This window comes from Mixophyes fleayi, chromosome 6, assembly GCF_038048845.1.
Source record: "Mixophyes fleayi isolate aMixFle1 chromosome 6, aMixFle1.hap1, whole genome shotgun sequence".
NCBI lineage: Eukaryota > Metazoa > Chordata > Amphibia > Anura > Limnodynastidae > Mixophyes > Mixophyes fleayi.
Genome location: NC_134407.1, coordinates 3,116,001 through 3,138,925, shown reverse-complemented (window position 1 = coordinate 3,138,925; position 22,925 = coordinate 3,116,001). Strand labels below are relative to the sequence as shown.

Genomic DNA, 22,925 nt, shown 5'->3' with positions numbered 1-22,925 from the left:
GAGCAGGGCCCCTCTCCCCTCCTGTCTCCATACCCGTTCTTCTGCTCCGTCTCTACTGTATCTGCCCTCCCCGAGTTTCTGAAGTACTGGTACTGTGTGTTTATTGTTCTGTACTGTTCTACCCTGTATAGTCTACTGTCTGTACTGTGTGCGGTGCTGCGGAAACATTGTGGCGCCCTACAAATAAACGATAATAATAACGTAAGGATCTGAGCGACTTTGACAAGGGCCAAATTGTGATAGCTAGACGGCTGGGTCAGAGCATCTCCAAACGGCAGGTCTTGTGGGGTGTTCCCGGTATGCAGTGGTTAGTACCTACCAGAAGTGGTCCAAGGAAGGACATCCGGTTAACTGTCGACAGTGTCATAAGCGCCCAAGGCTCATTGATGCACATGGGGAGTGAAGGCGCCCGTCTGGTCCAATCACGCAGAAGAGCTACTGTAGCACAAATTAATGAAGAAGTTATTGCTGGCTGTGATAGAAAGGGGTCAGAACACACAGAGCATTGCAGCTTGCTACGTATGGGGCTGCGCAGCCACAGACCAGTCAGAGAGCCCATGCTGACCCCTGTCCACTGCCTACAATGGGCACGTGAGCGCCAGAACTGGATCATGGAGCAATAGAAGAAGGTGGCCTGGTCTGATGAATCATGTTTCCTTTTACACCATGTAGACGGCCGGGTGCATGTCCGTCGTTTACCTGGGGAAGAGATGGCACCAGGATGCACTATGGGAAGAAGGCAGCCGGCGGAGGCAGTGTGATGCTCTGGGCAATGTTCTGCTGGGAATCCTTGGGTCCTGACATTCATGTGGATGTTACTCTGACACGTACCACCTACCTAAACATTGTTACAGACCAAGTACAGCTCTTCATGGCAGCGGTATTCCCTGATGGCAGTGGCCTCTTTCAGCAGGATAATGCGCCCTGTCACACTGCAGGAATTGTTCAGGAATGGTTTGAGGAACATGACAAAGAGTTCAAGGTGTTGATTTGGCTCCAAAATCCCCAGATCTCATCTGTGGGATGTGCTGGAAAAACAAGTCTGAGCCACGGAGACCCCAACTCACAACTTACAGGACGTAGAAGGTCTGCTGCTAACGTCTTGGTGCCAGATACCACAGGACACCTTCACAGGTCATGTGGTCCATGCCTCAATGGATCAGAGTTTTTTTGATGGCACGAGGAGGATCTACACAATATTAGACAGATGGTTTTACTGTTGTGGCTGATTGGTGCATTTAGGAATATTACACTACAGCCTCTGAGTAGTAAGATCTTAAGGTGGATCAGTCACTTGTATACAGAGGAGGCGACTAAACCAATATTCCTGACATCAGATTGTTCAGTGATGTCACTGATTCCTAGTGAGGTGATAGGCTGCATTAGCCCATAGAATGGCTTCCTCCACTATGTGTAGATGACCGCTCTACATTGAAGTTATGTATTAGCGATCGTCTCAGTGGATGCTCAGAATTAGTTTAAAGAGACACTTAGTAAAATTTGCTTGCAATATATTCTTATATTTAAACCAAGATTAAAGATAATCTGTCCTCAGTTTCTCTGTTGCCATTTTCTTCCTTAACTTCTGTATAAAGTGCTGTGTAGAGTGTTTAGTCGTCAGAACAGGGATCCTCCACTATAATGTTAAGGAAATACAAACGTTGCCTTAGTTATTCCCAGTGATACAGACTCACTGCAAAAATATAACAAAATAGTCCGGCTGTGGAGGGGTACAAGACCCCTGGATATAAAGACATTATTGGTGGTTACATAAATGTCCCTACATTATGTCCCAGTGTTCCTCGGCCTCTGTATCTTCTCACTGTGTTATAAATCATTAGGTGACTGTGGTATCACTAATTAGCTCATTGTGCTGTCTATAGTGTAATTATGGAGCCAGCGATATTTCCAGGATACTTACAGCTGTGGTGTCACAATTCCAAATCTATACAAGAGAAACATATTAAGTTAGCTGCCCACGGAGTGATTTATTTAGTTGCATTGTGATCTATAGATTGTCAGCTTGTGAGCAAGGCCCTCTTATCTCTCTGTCTGTAACACCCAGTATTGTTTTACTACTGTTTGTTCCCAATTGTAAAGCGCTACGGAATATGCTGGCGCTATATAAATAATTGTTAATAATAATATTTGAATGATCAGTTTACAAAGAGAGGGCAACTGCATTTTAGGTGAACACTTCATTAAAGCAGCCAAACGTCCTAAATGTTACAACATGTGTCTGTATCTAAATGACTAAAATGTCAAATCCAGCCATCGCTTCCAAATCATCCAGATTCTGATCTGCCCAATAAAATCAGCTTGTTATCAGCCGCTGGAGCCTTTACATAGATGTTGAGACACTACAAGGATGAAGCTTGTCCCCCAGGCGGATAGTCATATAACAAGCATTATTTATCCCATGAATACTCTGGACACTTTGTTACTTACACGTCATCTGTAGATGAGCGATTCACACACAACACAGTCTAGATCAGAAGGACAGACGAAGCATTGACACAAGGCGACTGCGACCCTTAGAGATGCGTCCAATTTTGCCTTGCAGGAATTTCCCATGGGCTTAGCGCAAGTTCCCGAGTTGATGATAAAATGATAGTGGACGTATTTTTGTTCCAGATGTACTTATACGGTAGAAATACCATAGTTCTTGCACATAACTTAAAATACAACCACAGAAACGTAAGTGTACAGACGCATTTCCACACGTACATGAAGGTCAATATTTTTACGCTTACCTTAAACCTGCTATTATAACTTATATCAGACCCTTTAGAATAGAGCTCCCCCTGCAGGTGCCTCTACGTAACTGTCAGACTGTAACACGCCAACTTTGAGTTCACGTCCTCAGAGATTATTAAACCGAGGAGGTAGAATAATCTATTATCTATTTCTTTCTTTATAAGACACATAAAAGCTACCTGCTTTGGAAATGAGACTCAGAAGACAAATGTGTGCTTTATTTTTTTTATGCCTTTTGAAAGCGTGTAAAAGACATTTGTCAGCCCTCCAGATGTTGGCAATAAACTCCTAGTGCAGCGGCAGAATGTGTAGATGATTCCGGGGCGTTCAGTGCGCAGATAACAGAGCTGCCGGCGGTAATAAGTCATTAAGTCATAACTGGGAAGCGCTCACTTATCCCGACTACCTACCTACATACATAGTGAGTGACAGCCAGGGATCAGCACTACATTATATTACTAATATAAAACTCTTATTGCTGCAGTGTAATAAAGTAAGAACTTCATCTATCATTCATTTATAGAACTTTCACAGTGTCAAATATCTCTAATTAAAAAGCATTCATAAATAACATCTATCACATTTCTAATTCAAAAGCAAATGAAATCTTCCTATGTTTCATGTTTGCCGCTTGTCCCGAAGATGATTTAACATGTTTCCTAATCTTGTCACATCTCCGTTTCGCTGATGACAGCGCCTAGCTAAAGCCAGCGGCACGATATGCAAATGAGGGGGAGGAGACTGATAACACAGACATGCTAGTAGTGTAAAAGAAAATGACAATGTAGCTCTGGAGAAAGGAATAACGGGATAATCACATATATGACACATAACACGTATGACATGTGTAGAGCTAATCCTATATCACATATTACAGGCAACCAAATGCATATAAAATATAACAGCGGTATAAAGTCTCCTGACACTTCTGCTGACGCCCAATTCAATAAATCGCCATAAATCATTTTTCAGTTTTAGGAATTGAACAACTAAATACATTGGTTTATATTTCTGGCCTCCTCTGATTTTCAGCCATGATGTTATATCATCAGGTAAAGTGGTTGATGTTTGGTCACAGATTAGGTCTGGCTTGATACCGCTGTATTCCTGATCTGCACAGGGGGATTTGTACATTTTAAATGATGTCAAACCCCCCTGCCGTTGACTGTTATGGGGACTGCGGTTAATGCGGTACTTTGCCTAATGCAGGAGATATCTCCTGTGTTAGACTTTTCTTCAAATTAATGTTTTTACTTAAAAATGCCTAAAGCAAGTGGAACAAGCAGTTACTGCATGGTTTAGGAATACATGAATAGGCCCCTAAGTTCTGGTGAAGTGACGCAGTGGCAGTTTGTACGGTGATGTGCGGAGGATTAGAGCGGAGAGCTGGATATGATTCTTCTCCTGTCTCTATGTACAGGAACCGCAGCCGCCGGTGAAATAAGAAAGATCGTCTTTATTCCCTGCTGGCTTCTAGCATCAATGGGGCTGGCCCAGATATATATTTATTTTCTCGGTAACGCCAGCCCTGTGTGAATCTATTTTAAACCAAGAAGCAGCCACATGAAAGTGAGAAGCTTATGTGGAAAGGTAACAGAGGTCTGACAAGTGGTTTCTAAGGTTCTGAGAGATCCCAGCTCAGATGCTGAACTGTCAGAGGGAGCTGCGGGCGTTCGATGTGCCGCAGGTATACCGTGCTCAGTCAGCGCTGGCTGTACCATGTATACTGCTTGTTCTATTGTACAGAAAGCTGCTGTTCTCTCCCATTATTCCACTGTCCATAGAGATCAGAGCCGGATAATCCACTAAGCTAACTAGGCTGCAGCCTAGGGTACACGGCTATGGGAGTGTGCAAACATTTTGGGGGTGCAAAATTATGAAGGGGAGAGGTATAAACTAAAATTAATTGGAATATATAATCTAAAGTTATCTAAAGTAAAAAGAAAACATGAAAGAGAAATGTAATAAGGTTTTATCTTGACGTATCCCAGGATAAAGCCTGAAGACAAGGAGTCATCCTCGGGCGGGCGCTTGAGGATAAGCGAATAGGAGACAAGGATGGCGACATTGGCAGGTGTGATGGCCCCTCCCCCCTCCGCCTCGTTAACGCCTCTTTTCAATTATACGGCACTGATTTTAATGACAATGAATGAGTGACAAAGATGTCCGTGACCCTTTTAAAAAGCCAAGTGGATCTGTGTTTTGAAAACACAGGAATATTAACACTGGTGGGAGAGAGGGTCAACGAAGATGGATTTTAAATTAATAACAAGTTTAATTTTACCTACCGCGTATTATCGTGATGTGGAACGCGAGGGAGCGCCACGAGTCTATTAGCCTGGGGCAGCCTGAACCCCCTAATGTGGCCCTGATAGTGTTGGCATCTTTCCCACAATAATACGTAGTCCAAGTCTTATTATTACACCAGGAGATCTGGAAACATGAAGACACCAACATCTTGGGCTGAGATAATTGACGCGTATGAATCATTCTCATCAGTTAGTGGGAAAACCGGGGGTGATTTGTTCCGGGTGGAAGGGGTCATATTGGAGATCCCAGCGTTATATTGTCTGATATTGAGCTCTATGGGCTAGATTTACAAAGCTGCGGGTTTGAAAAAGTGGGGATGTTGCCTATAGCAACCAATCAGATTCTAGCTTTCATTTATTTAGTACCTTCTACAAAATGACAGCTAGAATCTGATTGGTTGCTATAGGCAACATCCCCACTTTTTCAAACCCGCAGCTTAGTAAATATACCCCTGTGTGTTCACTGACAGAGTAATAATAAAACATTGTCACAGTCAGAGCTCTTGTGACTATCAACAATCAGTGTCTATAAAATATCCTTTAAGAGAGGTGCGTCTAATGTCCGGATGTGGGGAATTACAATCAGGAATACAGTACATTTTATTCTCTTATTAGAAATATAAGATATTGACCTATAGACCATACGAGATGCTTCAGTGCCCTCTCCGGATATCTGCAGAGCATCACTCCAGCTGAATCCCCCGAGGTACCTTGTGAAACACAACAACATGGCAGGAACGCAGGACATTTTTCTTGGTTATAAAGGTTCATTCTCTAATATGAGTTTTTGTTTTGAAGCTTCTGTGAATGACAGAGAAAATAACAGTTGATTGTAGACCGTGTACTCGCAGCTTCCATTCAGTGGATGCCAGTAATTATTCTTCAATTAACCTTTACTGACTAGTAGTTTACCTCTTACTTTCTGAGAGTTGTTGCACATAGTGGAGCCTTTGTTTTTGTGACATTTGCAGCCTGATGGAGGAGGGCGGAATCCAGCGTAGAACCATCAGGGATAATGAACATTCTGGCTGCACTTTCTATGATGGTCTGACCACATGTTTTCTGATGTACTGTAAAAATGTCACAGCTGGTCACAGAGCGGCTCCTATGGGACGCGCTGTCCCGACAAGACTAAGAGTGAATTGCCCTGAAAAGTCGTCTGTTATCGTTGCGATGACAGATGATACTTAATGGGGCAATAATCTGAAAATTCTTAAATAGGCCCCATAGTCTAATGATCTCTGTGTTGTGTGCGGTGAGAGATCATCACACGGGGTCATCGGTTCTGCAGTTTAAAGTCTTCTGTAGACTCTATGGGGCGTATTCAATTGTTGACGTCCTGTAATTACCTGTCACACAGCGATCCTGTAACCACCCGTTACACAGCGATGCTGTAATCACCCGTCACACAGCGATCCTGTAATCACCCGTCACACAGCGATCCTGTAACCACCCGTCACACAGCGATCCTGTAATCACCCGTCACACAGCGATCCTGTAATCACCCGTCACACAGCGATCCTGTAATCACCTGTCACACAGCGATCCTGTAACCACCCGTTACACAGCGATGCTGTAACCACCCGTCACACAGCGATCCTGTAATCACCCGTCACACAGCGATCCTGTAGTCCCCAGTCACACAGCGATCCTGTAACCACCCGTTACACAGCGATGCTGTAATCACCCGTCACACAGCGATCCTGTAACCACCCGTTACACAGCGATGCTGTAATCACCCGTCACACAGCGATCCTGTAACCACACGTCACATAGCGATCCTGTAATCACCCGTCACACAGCGATCCTGTAATCACCCGTCACACAGCGATCCTGTAGTCACCAGTCACACAGCGATCCTGTAATCACCCGTCACACAGCGATGCTGTAATCACCCGTCACACAGCGATCCTGTAATCACCCGTCACACAGCGATCCTGTAATCACCCGTCACACAGCGATCCTGTAATCAATCACCCGTCACACAGCGATCCTGTAACCACCCGTCACACAGCGATCCTGTAATCACCCGTCACACAGTGATCCTGTAATCACTCGTCACACAGCGATCCTGTAATCACCCGTCACACAGCGATCCTGTAATCACCCGTCACACAGCGATCCTGTAATCACCCGTCACACAGCGATCCTGTAATCACCCGTCACACAGCGATCCTGTAATCACTCGTCACACAGCGATCCTGTAATCACCCGTCACACAGCGATCCTGTAATCACCCGTCACACAGTGATCCTGTAGTCACCAGTCACACAGCGATCCTGTAATCACACCTCACACAGCGATCCTGTAATCACCCGTCACACAGCGATCCTGTAACCACACGTCACACAGCGATCCTGTAATCACCCGTCACACAGCGATCCTGTAATCACCTGTAATCACCCGTCACACAGCGATCCTGTAGTCACCAGTCACACAGCGATCCTGTAATCACCCGTCACACAGCGATGCTGTAATCACACCTCACACAGCGATCCTGTAATCACCCGTCACACAGCGATCCTGTAATCACCTGTAATCACCCGTCACACAGCGATCCTGTAGTCACCAGTCACACAGCGATCCTGTAATCACCCGTCACACAGCGATGCTGTAATCACACCTCACACAGCGATCCTGTAATCACCCGTCACACAGCGATCCTGTAACCACCCGTCAAACAGCGATCCTGTAACCACCCGTCACACAGCGATCCTGTAACCACCCGTCAAACAGCGATCCTGTAATCACCCGTCACACAGCGATCCTGTAACCACCCGTCAAACAGCGATCCTGTAACCACCCGTCACACAGCGATCCTGTAACCACCCGTCAAACAGCGATCCTGTAATCACCCGTCACACAGCGATCCTGTAATCCCTCGTCACACAGCGATCCTGTAATCACCCGTCACACAGCGATCCTGTAATCACTTGTCACACAGCGATCCTGTAATCACTCGTCACACAGCGATCCTGTAGTCACCTGTCACACAGCGATCCTGTAGTCACCCGTCACACAGCGATCCTGTAATCACTCGTCACACAACGATCCTGTAATCACCCGTCACACAGCGATCCTGTAATCACCCGTCACACAGCGATCCTGTAATCACTTGTCACACAGCGATGCTGTAATCACCCGTCAAACAGCGATCCTGTAATCACCTGTAATCACCCGTCACACAGCGATCCTGTAGTCACCAGTCACACAGCGATCCTGTAATCACCCGTCACACAGCGATCCTGTAATCACTCGTCACACAACGATCCTGTAATCACCCGTCACACAGCGATCCTGTAATCACCCGTCACACAGCGATCCTATAATCACCCGTCACACAGCGATCCTGTAATCACTCGTCACACAGCGATCCTGTAGTCACCCGTCACACAGCGATCCTGTAATCACCCGTCACACAGCGATCCTGTAATCACCTGTCACACAGTGATCCTGTAATCACCCGTCACACAGCGATCCTGTAATCACCCGTCACACAGCGATCCTGTAATCACCCGTCACACAGCGATCCTGTAATCACCCGTCACACAGCGATCCTGTAGTCACCCATCACACAGCGATCCTGTAATCACCCGTCACACAGCGATCCTGTAATCACTCGTCACACAGCGATCCTGTAATCATTCGTCACACAGCGATCCTGTAATCACCTGCCATGCAAAGATCCCTTATAATCCTCCCTGTAACTGGACTTTCCCAGTGTTATTCGTCATGTGGGTTATTTACATGCTCTCCCTACACTGTAGGCTAAAAGCCAACCTAAACCTTTATAAAGATTCATATGTTGAGCAGAACTGAATGAACGAGCCCAATAAGGGAGAAACAGTCTGTCTGTAGGAGAGACTCTGCCTGTGGTGTCCAGTGAGTAGTGCGTTGATTCAATAAGCTGCCATATAAACTGTTCTCCTGCCATGGGCAGTCTGATGTCTGATACACATCATCTCCTCAATAGATTTATTATATTCCAAGGACACATCTATTGGGGGTGGTTTGTACAATGGTGCCTCCAGTGGCTGGATGAGACCGATGTAATACTGAGACTGATGTAATACTGAGACCGCTGTAATACTGAGACCGCTGTAATACTGGGACCGATGTAATACTGAGACCGATGTAATACTGAGACCGCTGTAATACTGAGACCGATGTAATACTGAGACCGCTGTAATACTGAGACTGCTGTAATACTGAGACCGCTGTAAAACTGAGACCAATGTAATACTGAAGAAGTTCGCTCCCTTATTCTTTCCTCTCCACCCTCTACCTGTCCTCTTGATCCCATCCCCTCCCACCTCCTTCGCTCTCTCTCTCCCACTGCCTGCTCCTACCTCGCACACCTCTTCAACCTATCACTCTCCTCTGGTGTTGTCCCATCCTCATTCAAACATGTTCTTATCTCCCCTATCCTTAAGAAACCCAATCTTGACCCCACTTCTCTTGCTAACTACCACCCTATCTCTCTTCTCCCATATGCCTCCAAATTACTTGAGCGGATTGTCTGCAGCCGCCTCACCAGACACCTCTCTGACAACTCCCTCCTTGACCCTCTCCAATCCGGCTACCGCCCCCTCCACTCCACTGAAACAGCCCTGGCTAAAGTTACTGGTGATCTCCTATCAGCCAAATCCAAGGGTCACTACTCCATACTCATCCTCCTTGACCTCTCCACAGCCTTCGACACCGTGGACCATCCCCTCCTACTGCAAACTCTTCTTTCACTCGGCCTCTCTGGCTCTGTCCATGCCTGGTTCACCTCATACCTTGCTAATCGCTCCTTCTCCGTATCCACATTTGGTTCTTCCTCCACCCCCTCCCCTCTCCCTGTTGGAGTCCCTCAGGGCTCTGTTCTTGGCCCTTTACTCTTTTTGCTCTATACTTCCTCCCTTGGGGCTCTCATCTCCTCTTTCGGTCTTCAGTATCACCTATATGCTGATGATATTCAACTCTACATCTCTTCTCCTGATCTTTCCTCCTCCCTCCTCTCTCGTGTAACTGACTGCCTCTCAGCCATCTCATCCTGGATGTCATCTCGCTTTCTTAAAATTAACATCTCCAAAACCGAACTCATTGTCTTTCCCCCACCCAGGCTCCCTTCTCACCATGACCTCTTTATCGTTGTTAACAACTCCACTATCTCCTCTGTCACCCAACTCCGCTGCCTAGGTGTCACTCTCGACTCCTCTCTCTCTTTTGCCCCCCACATTCAATCCCTTGCCCAAGCCTGTCGCTTCCAACTCCGTAACATTGCCCGCATCCGTCCCTTCCTCTCTCAAGATGCCACCAAAACTATCATCCATGCCCTCATCATCTCCCGTCTCGACTACTGCAACCTCCTTCTTTCTGGCCTCCCCTGCTCCCACCTTGTCCCCCTCCGCTCTATACTCAATGCGGCTGCGAGACTCATCTTCCTCTCACGCCGCTCCTCCTCTGCCTCCCCTCTCTGTCTTTCCTTACACTGGCTCCCCTTCCCCTACAGAATCCTTTTCAAACTCCTCACCACCACTTACAAGGCTCTCTCCCACTCTACTGCCCCCTACATCTCTAACCTCCTCTCCAGACACACTCCGGCCCGCTCCCTGCGCTCAGCCAATGATCGCCGCCTCTCCTCCACTCTGATCACCTCTTCCCACTCTAGAATCCAAGACTTCTCCCGTGCTGCCCCCCTTCTCTGGAACGACCTCCCTCGCTCCATTCGTCTCTCACACAATCTGTGCTCCTTCAAGCGGGCACTTAAAACTCACCTCTTCCTTAAGGCCTACCAACCATCCACTTAACCACTCACCTCTTCTGTTTCTCCCCTCTCTCCCCTGGCCCCTTTTTTTTTCTCCCACCTTTGCTTCACTGGCTCCCTTCTGTGCCTGATTTGTTTACCCTCCCTTAGGATGTAAGCTCGAATGAGCAGGGCCCTCTTCCCTCCTGTCTCCATACCTGTTCTTCTGCTCCGTCTCTACTGTATCTGCCTGCCTGGAGTTTCTGAAGTACTGGTACTTTATGTTTATTGTCCTGTACTGTTTTACCCTGTATAGTCTATTGTTTGTACCATGTACGGCGCTGCGGAAACCTTGTGGCGCCTAACAAATAAACGATAATAATAATAATAATAATAATACTGAGACCGATGTAATACTGAGACTAGAAGCTGCTCTTACTCTTCATATAAAACGCTGCTGATCTCGTGTTTCATTCTGTTCCCTCCTGCAGAGACGAGTGGGGGAATTTTCCACTATAGATATTTGTCGGTAAGATCTGATTACTGCAGAATATGAAAGGTTGAGAGGAACGATAAACAAAAGCAGCTAATAGCAGATGAATACTGAGACTGGGATTCGGGTCCTTGTTCCTTCTCCCTGGTTATACTTTGTTCTACAGTTAAACTTTTATGCAGAAAATAAGCCGTTTGCTGGTATATTACACTCGTGGCTGTCTGGCCTCTCTGCTTCTAATGTAGACGGAACATGCTGCATTTGTACAGAAAGAAGAGATTGTTCCATCCATATCCATCCCATTGTCATGCTCGTTATTTTATTATTTTACTTATTAATTGTCCTGCATAATGCTGAAACCACACACCAGTAATTTTATGATTAGGCTGTTAGCGTCTGTGCGGCTTCTGAAATCGTTCAATTTCCATTAGTGGAAACAGAGAGTAGGAGGGAAAAAAAGCTGAGATGTTTCTCCGCACGATACTGCAAAATTTGTCAACAATCCCGAGGTTTTATTGCTTATATTTTATATAAAAGTCATAAAATTATCCGTGCCGTTGCAGTTGTATAAATTTCTATGAAGCCAGTTATATTCTGCATAAAATCATTGTTTAAGCCCCGTGGTGTAACCGAAGATTCTTTGTGTGCAGTTTCTGTTGTGAGTATTTGTGTTGTGTGTTATATTTTTGTTGTTTATTGGGTTGGGGGCAGAGTCCACTGTAAGTGACGGTCGGTCTAATGGACTGAAGTGTCACCCGGGTCACTCCAATCACTGCGCACGTGGAAGGTGATATATACGTTGATCACGAGATGACCCAGTGAAGTTGGGACATTACCCCACTCGGGTAGGCGGCTGCACACGCACAATGTCTCATTAATGTAGGTCTGATGGTGAATCATAAATGTGACAATATAGTGCATTGTTTCACCACACATGGCATGTTTTATATCATGGCCGCAGCTGCATTTCTGGCCTCTGTGATCATTGTACCCTCGTTGTTTCCTGTGAACGTGATTGTAGTTACTTGTACTGTAGAAAGACGTGAGAACTGTGACTCAGGCTGACGAGTCGCTTCCTCGGCCCTCTTACTCGGAGGAATGTTTCACCCATTACAGGGGACTCAACAAACATTTCATTACGGCTTCATGACAATGTGCGTCCAGCACTATAGACCAATACTACCTGTACACAGGCCCGGCGCTCCCATTAGGCAAGGTTAGGCACTTGCCTAGGGCGCCGGGCGCCTGGAGGGCACAGAACTGGAAATTAATTTTAAAACTGTGCAGCGACCGCTGACCATACCTGTCACGGCTGCCGCACAGCATTCAGATGGACGGGGAGGGGGGAGAGGCTACTGCTCACCACCGCCGCCTCTCTGCTCCGTCTCCTCCCCTCCACTTACTAGTGTCAGTGAGTGGAGGGGAGGAGACGGAGCAGAGAGGCGGCGGTGGTGAGACAAGGTAAGAAAAGACGAGGTGAGGAGGAAGGAGGGCGCCGATTTTTGCGGGGGGGAGAGGGCGCCGATTTTGCCTAGGGCGCCATGGACCCTAGCACCGGCCCTGTCTGTACATTATATCTGCAGATGCTTTTTCTGTTACTTACCTGTTTCTATTGTCTGTAGAATTCAATGCAAAGTAGTCTGTACATCTGTCACATGTTCTCTGCTCCACCAATCCCTCCGCACGGCTTTATGTCTCCTCACTGCTCCGTAACTAACAGCATATGTCAGTCATTCAGCCTCACAAGTCATAGAACAGCAGTTATATGGCCCTATTTACTATAGATGGTTTTATTTTAAATTAGTGAATTGCGATCGCTTGCTTACCCAGTGTTCATTTTAGTCTTCAGTTGCAAGCCATTAGATTGTAAGCTCTTCTGTTCATTTTTCTTTTATAGCGGTTGTTTTCCTTTTCTGTATTTACCTGTATTATATGTATACTCAGCAATAAATATAGACACACACACATTTAGACACGCACACATATGTAAACACAGAGTAGAAACTACTTCTTGTGTGGGGTGTAGGATTTTTGTTGATTATTGGGTCAGGAGGCAGAGTCCGGGGTAAATGACACCAGTCTTATGACCTAAATCATCGTCATCATCATCATTTATTTATATAGCGCCACTAATTCCGCAGCGCTGTACAGAGAACTCATTCACATCAGTCCCTGCCCCATTGGGGCTTACAGTCTAAATTCCCTAATATACACACAGACACACAGACAGAAAGAGACTAGGGTCAATTTGATAGCAGCCAATTAAACTACCAGTATGTTTTTTGGAGTGTGGGAGGAAACCGGAGCACCCGGAGGAAACCCACGCAAACACGGGGAGAACATACAAACTCACCGATCTGTCTGTTTGGCTCATGGTGGGCAATTCCAGGACACATTAGCTCTTGTTTGTGTGGTCTGAGGATAAGCGACACAGACACGTTTACCAGCATATATACAATACAAGTTAACCCGTGCATGATACTCATGCATTCTAGTCAACTCAAGATACTTAAGGTGTTAAAAAGGTACTTGTCATGCATTTGGGCCTAGCCCAGGCCTCCTCAGGGGAAGAGCGTTACTTCCCGACGCAAGCGTCCTTTTTTAACGTGGTTTTGTCCACATGTCACCACCTCATCATTTTTCTCCATCACCTCATCATTTTTCTCCATCACCTCATCCTTCATCTTCATCGCCACATCCTTCATCAAGCTACTTAAGGTGTTAAAAACTCCCCACTGTCACCCCCGGCAACCACCAACCACTCCCAACTGTCACTTCTCCTTCAAGAAATATATAGGTCAGTGTATAACTCTGCCCAGCAGGTGGCGCTGCAGCTTGGTTTTTTTTTTTTCACACACGCCACTAGGCATTTATATAGTAGATTCTGATCAGATTATTATTGGCCATCTGGTCTGGTTTGGCTACTTGCTGATTTCTGCTTAAGCAAAACCGTCTCAATTACTGGAAACTTCCAACTTTCCACGTCGATTTCTGGAAAAGTGACTATTAGCTGCTCTCTCCTTAGCGCACTGTACAATTTGTATTTTAGTTTTGTTATTGCTGAAGCAGCTTTAGGGTAAATTTATCAAAGGTTGTATAACCCAATGACTGAAGAAAACGTGTCATCCAGTAACGCTGTGGGTCAGTATCGCTGAGGCAGCTGAGTATCAGAGATTTTATCAATAAGTTGCAGCGATAACAGGTTTTTAATCCCTCCCATAAGTAAAACATTGCTGTCGCCTCTTGTTAATAAACAGGACCTTTATCTAGAAGAATGTATATAGCTGTACTGGGTTTTATGTTGGAGTCCTCACGCTATAGACGATGTTGCTGGGAACCTGATTAGCACCTGCAACTAGTGCGGCGATGGGGGAGGGGGATAATCAGTCACCGTCGTTTCTATCATGTAACACTCAGCCGGGGGTCCAGTATGAGAGCGCGGCTCATACCTGAGTCCAGTCATTGTGCGGCTATATACGGGGTGATAACGCAGCATGTCGGCCATACCTGCTGCTCAGTGCTGCCCCTAGTGGTGGTCCAGGTTGCCCATCCCTGTGAGTGACCCATGTGAGACATGATCATGTTGTTTGGCACCAGGGCCGGTGTGTGGACAGCATTACATAGAAAGGAGCGGATCTAACCACATCCATGTACATTGAGCTGATGCAGGGTGGGACGTCCTCCAGTTTGCGCAGGTATCTTATGTGACATCGCTCTGCGCTTGCCCAGCGAAGTGTCCACTTACATATGCGCCTGTGCAGTTTGTGTGATTCTGGCACTTGAGCCCACTTGTACCAGGAGAGGCGGGATGGGTACTGTAACCCAGGCCCAGTACAGTGAGGGCGTCACACTTCTGTGTATATGGCTGTCCAAGCAACGGAGGGTACAAATAGTATACGATGATGATGGCGGCAGCCAGCAATAGTGATCCGCTTGTGATTGGCTGCTTGTGAATACTCCGCTGATGCCGATATGGTGCACATGTTTATATTATGCTTCTATGTGGGTGTTTAACCCGGTGTCTTTGCTGCACATGTGCGCCCATAGGTCAGCGCCCAGACGCGGTATGTAGAGGATGGAGGAGAGGAGCGGCCACCATGTCAGATGATCCCTCTCTGGCAGAGCTTTAGCTACAGGTCATACCTGCTAGTACTATCCTCACATGGTGGTAGTAATCCGGGACAAGCTCCGGGAAGTGATCGTTGGAGCTTGATAATGGCTCCACTTCGCAGTCTTTATAAATACGCCCGAAAACTCAAAAATAATGAAATGTCATTTAAGCTACATGGGAGATGTAAATCTTACAGAGTCTGTACCTATAGAACAGCTCAGTTACTGGTCGCACATCGGCTGCACTATCAGATGGCTCAGAGTTTGCGCATTTTCAAAATCTCCAACAACAAACGTCCGATATTTCTGTGGGCTCAGAAGAAAGAACAAATGTTCTGCAGCAATACCACATTGTTACTTGTATGCTGTCACTTGTATATTACACACATTCCCAGGTTCTGAGTATGATGGTTCTTGTTTGTTCTTTAAAGAATCACTGAACCTAAAATATAAGTTATCTTATATAAAAAAGCTGCAGATAACTCTTCAGAGTATCAGAATTGTGGGGGAGTTATTTTCCCTTCGCACAGCACACTTCCTGTCAGTACAGAGCAGGCGGCCTCTGTTACCCAGAAAACGACTAATAACACAAAACAGCTTGTACTACAAAATGGATACACAATACGGCTCATTTGGATCTGTGGCCCCGCGATGCCCCTTTATGTCCTCGTCTGCTATGAGCATTTGACAGTGAATTTGGAATCACCCTTGAAAATCCATCTGCACCTACATTCAGCGGATGGGAGAGGAGCACATGGTGGAAACGGTATAATCCTCACCTTTACTCTACTTCTGATTTGGTCCTCGTTCCATCATCATCATTTCAACGTTTCTATTTTGCTCCTAAAATGCTGCTCAGTTTATCCCCATTTATGTCTTAAATGAATCCTGATTATGAGGCGATATCGGGACTGTCTATATGACGATACCACGGTTGTGTGTATTGGACAATGGGCACCTAGAAATACGAACGAGACCCGATCGTTGGGACCTCAGAGCTGGCAGAGAGGCGGGGAGGGTCAGTGGTCCACCCCTGAAGAGGCAGCCGCACCCCGTTCTATTTACATAATTTCGCCCCTCAAAATGAAATCTTGTTTCAGTGAACTACTAAACCTAATGCCATTGATCCGGCCAACACACCCATCAGCCAGCGCAAACCTTGCACCCCGTGGACTCCTCTTGGCCCACAGATCGTCGCCCATATTCCGGTAAATCTAGGAGCGGTTGTACAGATGTAGAGCGTCAGCACTGTGGTTGGTTCTTTAAGAGGAATGAAGCAAAAGCAGAAAAATATTTTCTGCTCTTGTCGTTAGACAGCCTGAGTTGTGCAATTCATTACCAAAGCTCCAGAGTATCAAGGGTTATACCATTAATTTACTCCTCCAGAGCTGCTTGATCCAGGGAGAAATAAGGTTTTCATTTTGGGGTCAAGAACGTATTTATTCCGGATACAAAATAGCCACCTGGTCCCCGGGGTGAATTGTTTTCTTGCTTTTCTCCGGTTGTAGTAAAGGTCACGGATGACAGACGTCTGTCCTCGCACCTCTCCCACAAAGATTGTGTGTTTTTATTCCATCATATTTCCTTGCCAAATATAAAGAAATAAGTGAAATAAAACAGCACGGCTGCTACATGTGGATTTTCATTTCCAACTTTAATCATGAGAGAAATTGCTTCGTGCAATAAGTGGGGACGTGGAATCCCTGCGGAACCCGCGGTCATTTGATCCCACACTGGGGCTGGGAGGCCAATTAATCAATGGCAATTTTATCATCTTCTTCTCCTTAATTAGTCCTACATTTTGTATAACTCCCAGATCGTGTTACATGTGGGACTGAAAGCCCGTATCCATCACACGCGAAATCCAAGCTGGGCTCTGTTTATAGGAAGACGCGGGATCAAATCTCATCATCAGTAAATGTTTTCCAGCCAGAGACCCAGGAGTTGTATTTGTGCTTTATAGAATATAACTGGAGCGATCAGTGGGGGCCGTTCTCCAGGGTGGGGGCAGTGAGAAAACTGACAGCAAAATAACAAAATTCTGTCATTTCTAAATAGTAAAATAATTGTTCAATAGACAAATAAACGGACAAATTGAAAAATCAGGATATTTACTTCTTTAGTCCTTTGTTTCTTTATTTTGAAACAATTGTTTTTTGCTGCCGATACTGTTCACAGATCAATATTGTGACTCTCACTTCTATTAGTATTCACAAATATGCTGAGAATATCTCTCATCCCTCAGCACAGATTCACTTTTTAGAGCGAATAACAAACTCTCAGGGCTAGATTTACTAAGCTGCGGGTTTGAAAAAGTGGGGATGTTGCCTATAGCAACTAGATTCTAGCTTTCATTTATTTAGTACCTTCTACAAAATGATAGCTAGAATCTGATTGGTTGCTATAGGCAACATCCCCACTTTTTCAAACCCGCCGCTTAGTAAATCTAGCCCTCAGTCTCAGCCGATACCCAGGTTCCAGTGTTTTGGTCATTGCTGATTTTTTTTTGTTTGAGCTTTTTGTCCTTGTGATGTCACCAAACCTGGTTATCAGTTGAGCGTGTTACATCTTACACAGAGAGTATTACTGTTACTAGGTGCTGTACACTGTAAGGTTCTGCTATTGTCCATGGTATATATAGGGGGAGGGGTAACAAGAGCACCCCCATGTATAGTTGTCTCCATGTGTGATAAGATCCCAGGGACAGTATCGGGACAGACAGACGTCGGTGTTTGTACAGACGTGTTTATTGGGTTATTTATCCCGCTGGATACATGAATCACAGAAATAAATGATATTTCACCTGGATATTGCCTTTGTCACTTTTCAATCAGTCTCATGACAGGATGATTAAAGACGACCAGATCTCTTTCTCGGCTCGTTCCTTATTACATTGTGTGTTTCTTATATGACCGCAGATCATTTCATCTTCTCAGAGTCTTGGAAATGACAGAAATCTTAATTAGAAAAATAATTGGGGCGTGAATACATCTACACCTAATTGCGCCTGTCACTATTTATACCGCGGCGGAGTTTGGCCATTCTCTATATGTTCATTCATCCATACGTCTCTGTGTAACTCTAATCATCTCTTATACACGGTCACATTTAGCCTGAGGACCACTCCTGGGATGTTTCTCCAGCACAGAGCGCACCTTATAGCGAGGACGCGCTTCATATTACGCCGTATGAACATCTGAATAATCTCTATGGAATGTAGGAGGAATGTCAGAGAACACAAGTGTTGGGGGTTTGTCCTAACATGGTAAAATGCATCAACAAAGTCTATTGGTGGAAATGCGTCTCCTGTGGGTATAGATAGGACACAGCCGCGTCCTGGCTGCGCGGGATTACTTGTCCGTCTGTAAATGCACATGATGGAAAAAGTAAAAGCGTCTCTTCAATGAACGTTCACCCTCCTCTCACTTTCAGGAGCCCCCAGTCCTTCATATCTACTGTATTTGGCTCCCAAATAATTCTCATTTCAGCGCCATTACTTTAATTAATCATAAGATAATAGAGCATTCAGGCAACCTGTGTCCGACATGCTGACATTTGTAGTTCCACAATAGCCATGTGTCTCCCTTTTGACTCGATATTGAAACATCAATAATCTCTCTAGTGAGATGGGACCAACACTGTATGACACCCAACCCCCCCCCCCCCTCACCCCCCCCCCCCCCCGACAAATCCCTACATTTCTGTAACCAGCGCTGCTCAGCTTTGGGGACCAACTTTGTCACCCCTCACGGTCTCTGAATAATAGATTCCAGAACATAATCCCTTATACTTAGAATACACAGTTACAATAAACACATTAGGACTGCTCTAGAAGTACATTGTAATATAACAATACACAGTCCTGATGATTTGTTGGTCTGTTCACCATTACGGTCACTCAGTCTTTGTCTCACTCATTTAGCACCGATACGGATAATGAATACTTGTGTGTTATGTTACCCTGTGATTTAAGTCATCTTTATGTTGGATCTGCTACATCTTCCTATGTGTAGAACAACTCACCATTGTACTGTAGATCCTGTTCCTCTACGTTGCTGTCATATTGTTCCCATTGCCAGATTCAGTGTAATACCAGGATAATTGTTTTACAGCAAGACTGAAAATGCAGATACAGTAATCTATAGCTATGTAAAGATCTATCAATATCACTATCAATATACAAGTTTTATTCCAATGGACACATACAGATGTAGGAAAGCAATACTTACCACTGTGTTACACACTAAACATGTGAGCAGGGCCCTCTTACCTCTACGTATGTCTGTATTACCCAGGATTGTTTTATTACTGTTTGTTCCCAATTGTACAGCGCTACGGAATCTGCTGGCGCTATATAAGAAAAATGATGTTGATGATGTTTGGCCAGTCTCCTTTTCATGATTTATTTGTGAATTTCACTCACTGATCTTAATTTAGCGTTAGAAGCTTCTCCAGCTAGAAGGGGCTATTTTTGCACTTCATGGGGGCAAATTTAAGGTACACAGACAAATTGGGAGACGGGTTCAGCTGTAAAACCATACAGTATGTAACCTGTATGTAATAACTATATAGATACAAATATATTTCACTTGCACCTCTTGGTCTGTCCAGGAGCAAATTTGCCCCCTTTGCTGGATGTGCTCATAACTCTAAATGAGTCCCATTATTATTATTACTTTGTACTATTATTTTAAGGATTTGCTGGAAGCATTTTGTGGACAAATACTGTCCCCAGGGCCCTAAAGTTAACCCTGTTCCTTCTCTCTGCAGGTCTTGCCATCGCTAGTGCTTTGATAGACATATCCCAACAGAAATCCTTGGACTGTAAGGATAAAAGTTCATGTGTTCGAAATCGGAAGCCGCACCCCCCAACCAGACAAGGAACTTGTGTTTGAAGCCTCCGATAAACTGGATGGGTTTGACAGTATATTGTTTTCTTTTTCCCTTCCCTTAAATGGCTTCCATTGAAAGATCTGTTGCCCTAAGTTATTACAAAGGCCCTGTCCTCGGAGATAGAGCCGGATCTCAGCAACCTCCCAGGAGACGGGAGGTGGAGAATTATTGCATGAAAAGTGGCGCTGTTTCCGTACCTGGAGAAAGGACTCGCGGAGAGAATTATCCGCGTCTGGGAACAGCACAAGTTTAGTGCGGAAAACACAGTGAATAATTGATTTAAAGGACAATTGTATGCATTAGATTTATGTGTAAATATCTCGTGTAAACAAGAGTCCACGAAACGTGGATTACAACTTTGCAGCATGTCCGTAAGCGGTAATGACGAAAGGGTTTTCTGCGGGCATCAAGGGGTACTTGAACAAATAAGCACTAAATAGACTTTTTGTAAAATTATCTTTAAAAGGGACACAGTCAGGGACACAAATGTATTTAATTCTACATTTACAACAACAGAAAATAAGGAAGGAATAACTAGCGGTGTAGTCCCACGTAACCCGTGATCCCTATCAGACAATGTCCGGCGGTTACAATAGGGAATCACCACTCTGGTCACTCACAGGTGGATTTTTTTTTTACATTTGGTTTTCTGTTTTTTATTCTTTTGTAGACAATGGGTTAGTGCAATAAACCGCATCTCTCAGTCAAACAGAGCGAAGCTGCAGTCACAGGCTCGGTAACATTTATCCCAAACATCGGCAAATATAGCAGCGAGGCTGAAAGCTAATGGCCTATTTACATAGCTCAGCGTCCGGGTAATCGCTGGGTTTGTGCGTACAAAGGATCGGAGGAGACGTCGGGATGTGAGAGCGATTGATGGAACGGATTGTTTTTTTCTCTCCATTAATGATACCGATTTAGCAGCCTTTGTCCCACGGCTGACGGGAGACAAACATCTCTCATGATCTTGGAACATGCTTCATGGGAAGGATCACGTGAAGCAGGTTTGCAGTTGGCTGTTTGCAGAGGTTGTGATAGAGCCACAACCAGTAAATACCGCAGATATCTAATAAGTGATAAATGATGTTTTGTCCCATTTTCATTTTATTCCCCGAGGGATGTGATTATATTATTTTTTTTTACTGTTTACAATGGACTTGTCGGTGAGTGCATGCCACGGTGCCACGGTGGTGCAATGGAGTAATATATTTTCTTTTTTTTATTATTATTCGTTTTACGTGTTTCATTTTGTAATTCAGTTCCTATGAGAATATTCAGCTTTTGTTTTGCTGAAAAAAATGTACAATATTATATATATAGAACACAATGTACAGTTTGTAACTATGTCATATACAGGACTCTTTGGGTTGCATTCAGTGCGATATGCAACGTTATTCCAATAAAATGTGTTTTTATCTCCACACATATGCAACTTCCGGCTGACTGGGTTCAACTTTTTATGATCCGAAACGCAATTTTGGTATCGCGATCCTTCCTGGTCACACTGGATTGGATTTACAATTGTGTCATTTACCTAATGTTTGAATAAGAGAAGAAGAAATCACTGAAAAATAAACAACCTTTAATGCCAAATTGTTATTTTGTTTTTGTGTCAATAAGTTTGAAAATGTAATGAGGAGGGAATAACATTACTATGAAATCTGTTCGATTTGTTTCCAACCGTACATTCATCTGTTTCTTGCAAGTTTACAAACCACCGGGAATATATTTTACCTTATGGTAAAACAAAATCTTTTGAAATATGTATATATATATATATATATCATTAAATCACAAACTCCTGAAATTGATCACCTGAGGGGTCACACATTGCATTAAATGCACATGTGGAATGTGATATGTAGGAGGGAAACCCAATCTTGGGATTATCCATGAACACGTAAATATCTTAAATTACGGCAAAGAAACATATTTCTGTACAGTTTCGTTGTGTGATTAAAGCTACAATACCACAGAGAGTAATTTTTCCAGGATGTCATCAAATATCTTTGTGGTTTATATTTATATGGAAGTGTCTGGTTTCGACTGTCTAGCTTGTCCACGAAGAGGGAATAACCTGACCTCTGAGTCTCAGTCAGTCAGGAAGCTCCTCAGTGGTCACGTGATGGCACAGGAAGGAGGATGGGGGATTGTGCAGTAAATGTGCACGCTGAAAGATGAGGAGCATTCCAAAGCCTCTCTGCTCACTACAACGTGTGTCATGTGACTGTGGTTGCCATGGTAGTAGCTTGACACTTAACTGTAAATTATTAACAGCAGCTTAAAGAAAAATACTAAGGAAAGGGAACATAACGATGTTGTCTTACAGGTAACAGAGTGATGCACATTCCTCATGGAATTGCAGCTTTAAAATGGATCAAGCTGCTAAATAGGTCAAACAGTTAACACAAAGGAATCTCTAAGGATCCAAGACAAGGGGACACTTGAGAAGCCGACTTCTTATCCAGACTTAGCCAGAAGAAAAGGTTTAAGATCAATTCTTCAGTGGTCCTGTGTCACTTCAACATACATAAACATGCTCTAAAAATGTGAAAAATTGACATCAATGAGGCATGAGGCACCTTGGGCTGATTCATTAAGGATCTTAACTTGAGAAACTTCTTATTTCAGT

The 22,925-nt window shown here is 44.6% G+C and overlaps 1 protein-coding gene across 3 annotated transcripts in view; it reads left to right on the top strand.

Moving 5' to 3' along the window:
- ATRNL1 (attractin like 1) overlaps window positions 1-21,886 on the top strand; it is a 489,225-nt gene extending 467,339 nt beyond the window's left edge. For all 3 annotated transcript variants that reach the window (XM_075215604.1, XM_075215603.1, XM_075215602.1), the window contains one exon: window positions 20,171-21,886. In XM_075215604.1, the coding sequence (XP_075071705.1) occupies window positions 20,171-20,295 (125 nt within the window). In that variant the 3' untranslated portion in view covers window positions 20,296-21,886. The remainder of the gene's footprint in view (window positions 1-20,170) is intronic.
- Window positions 21,887-22,925: the final 1,039 nt, after the last annotated feature.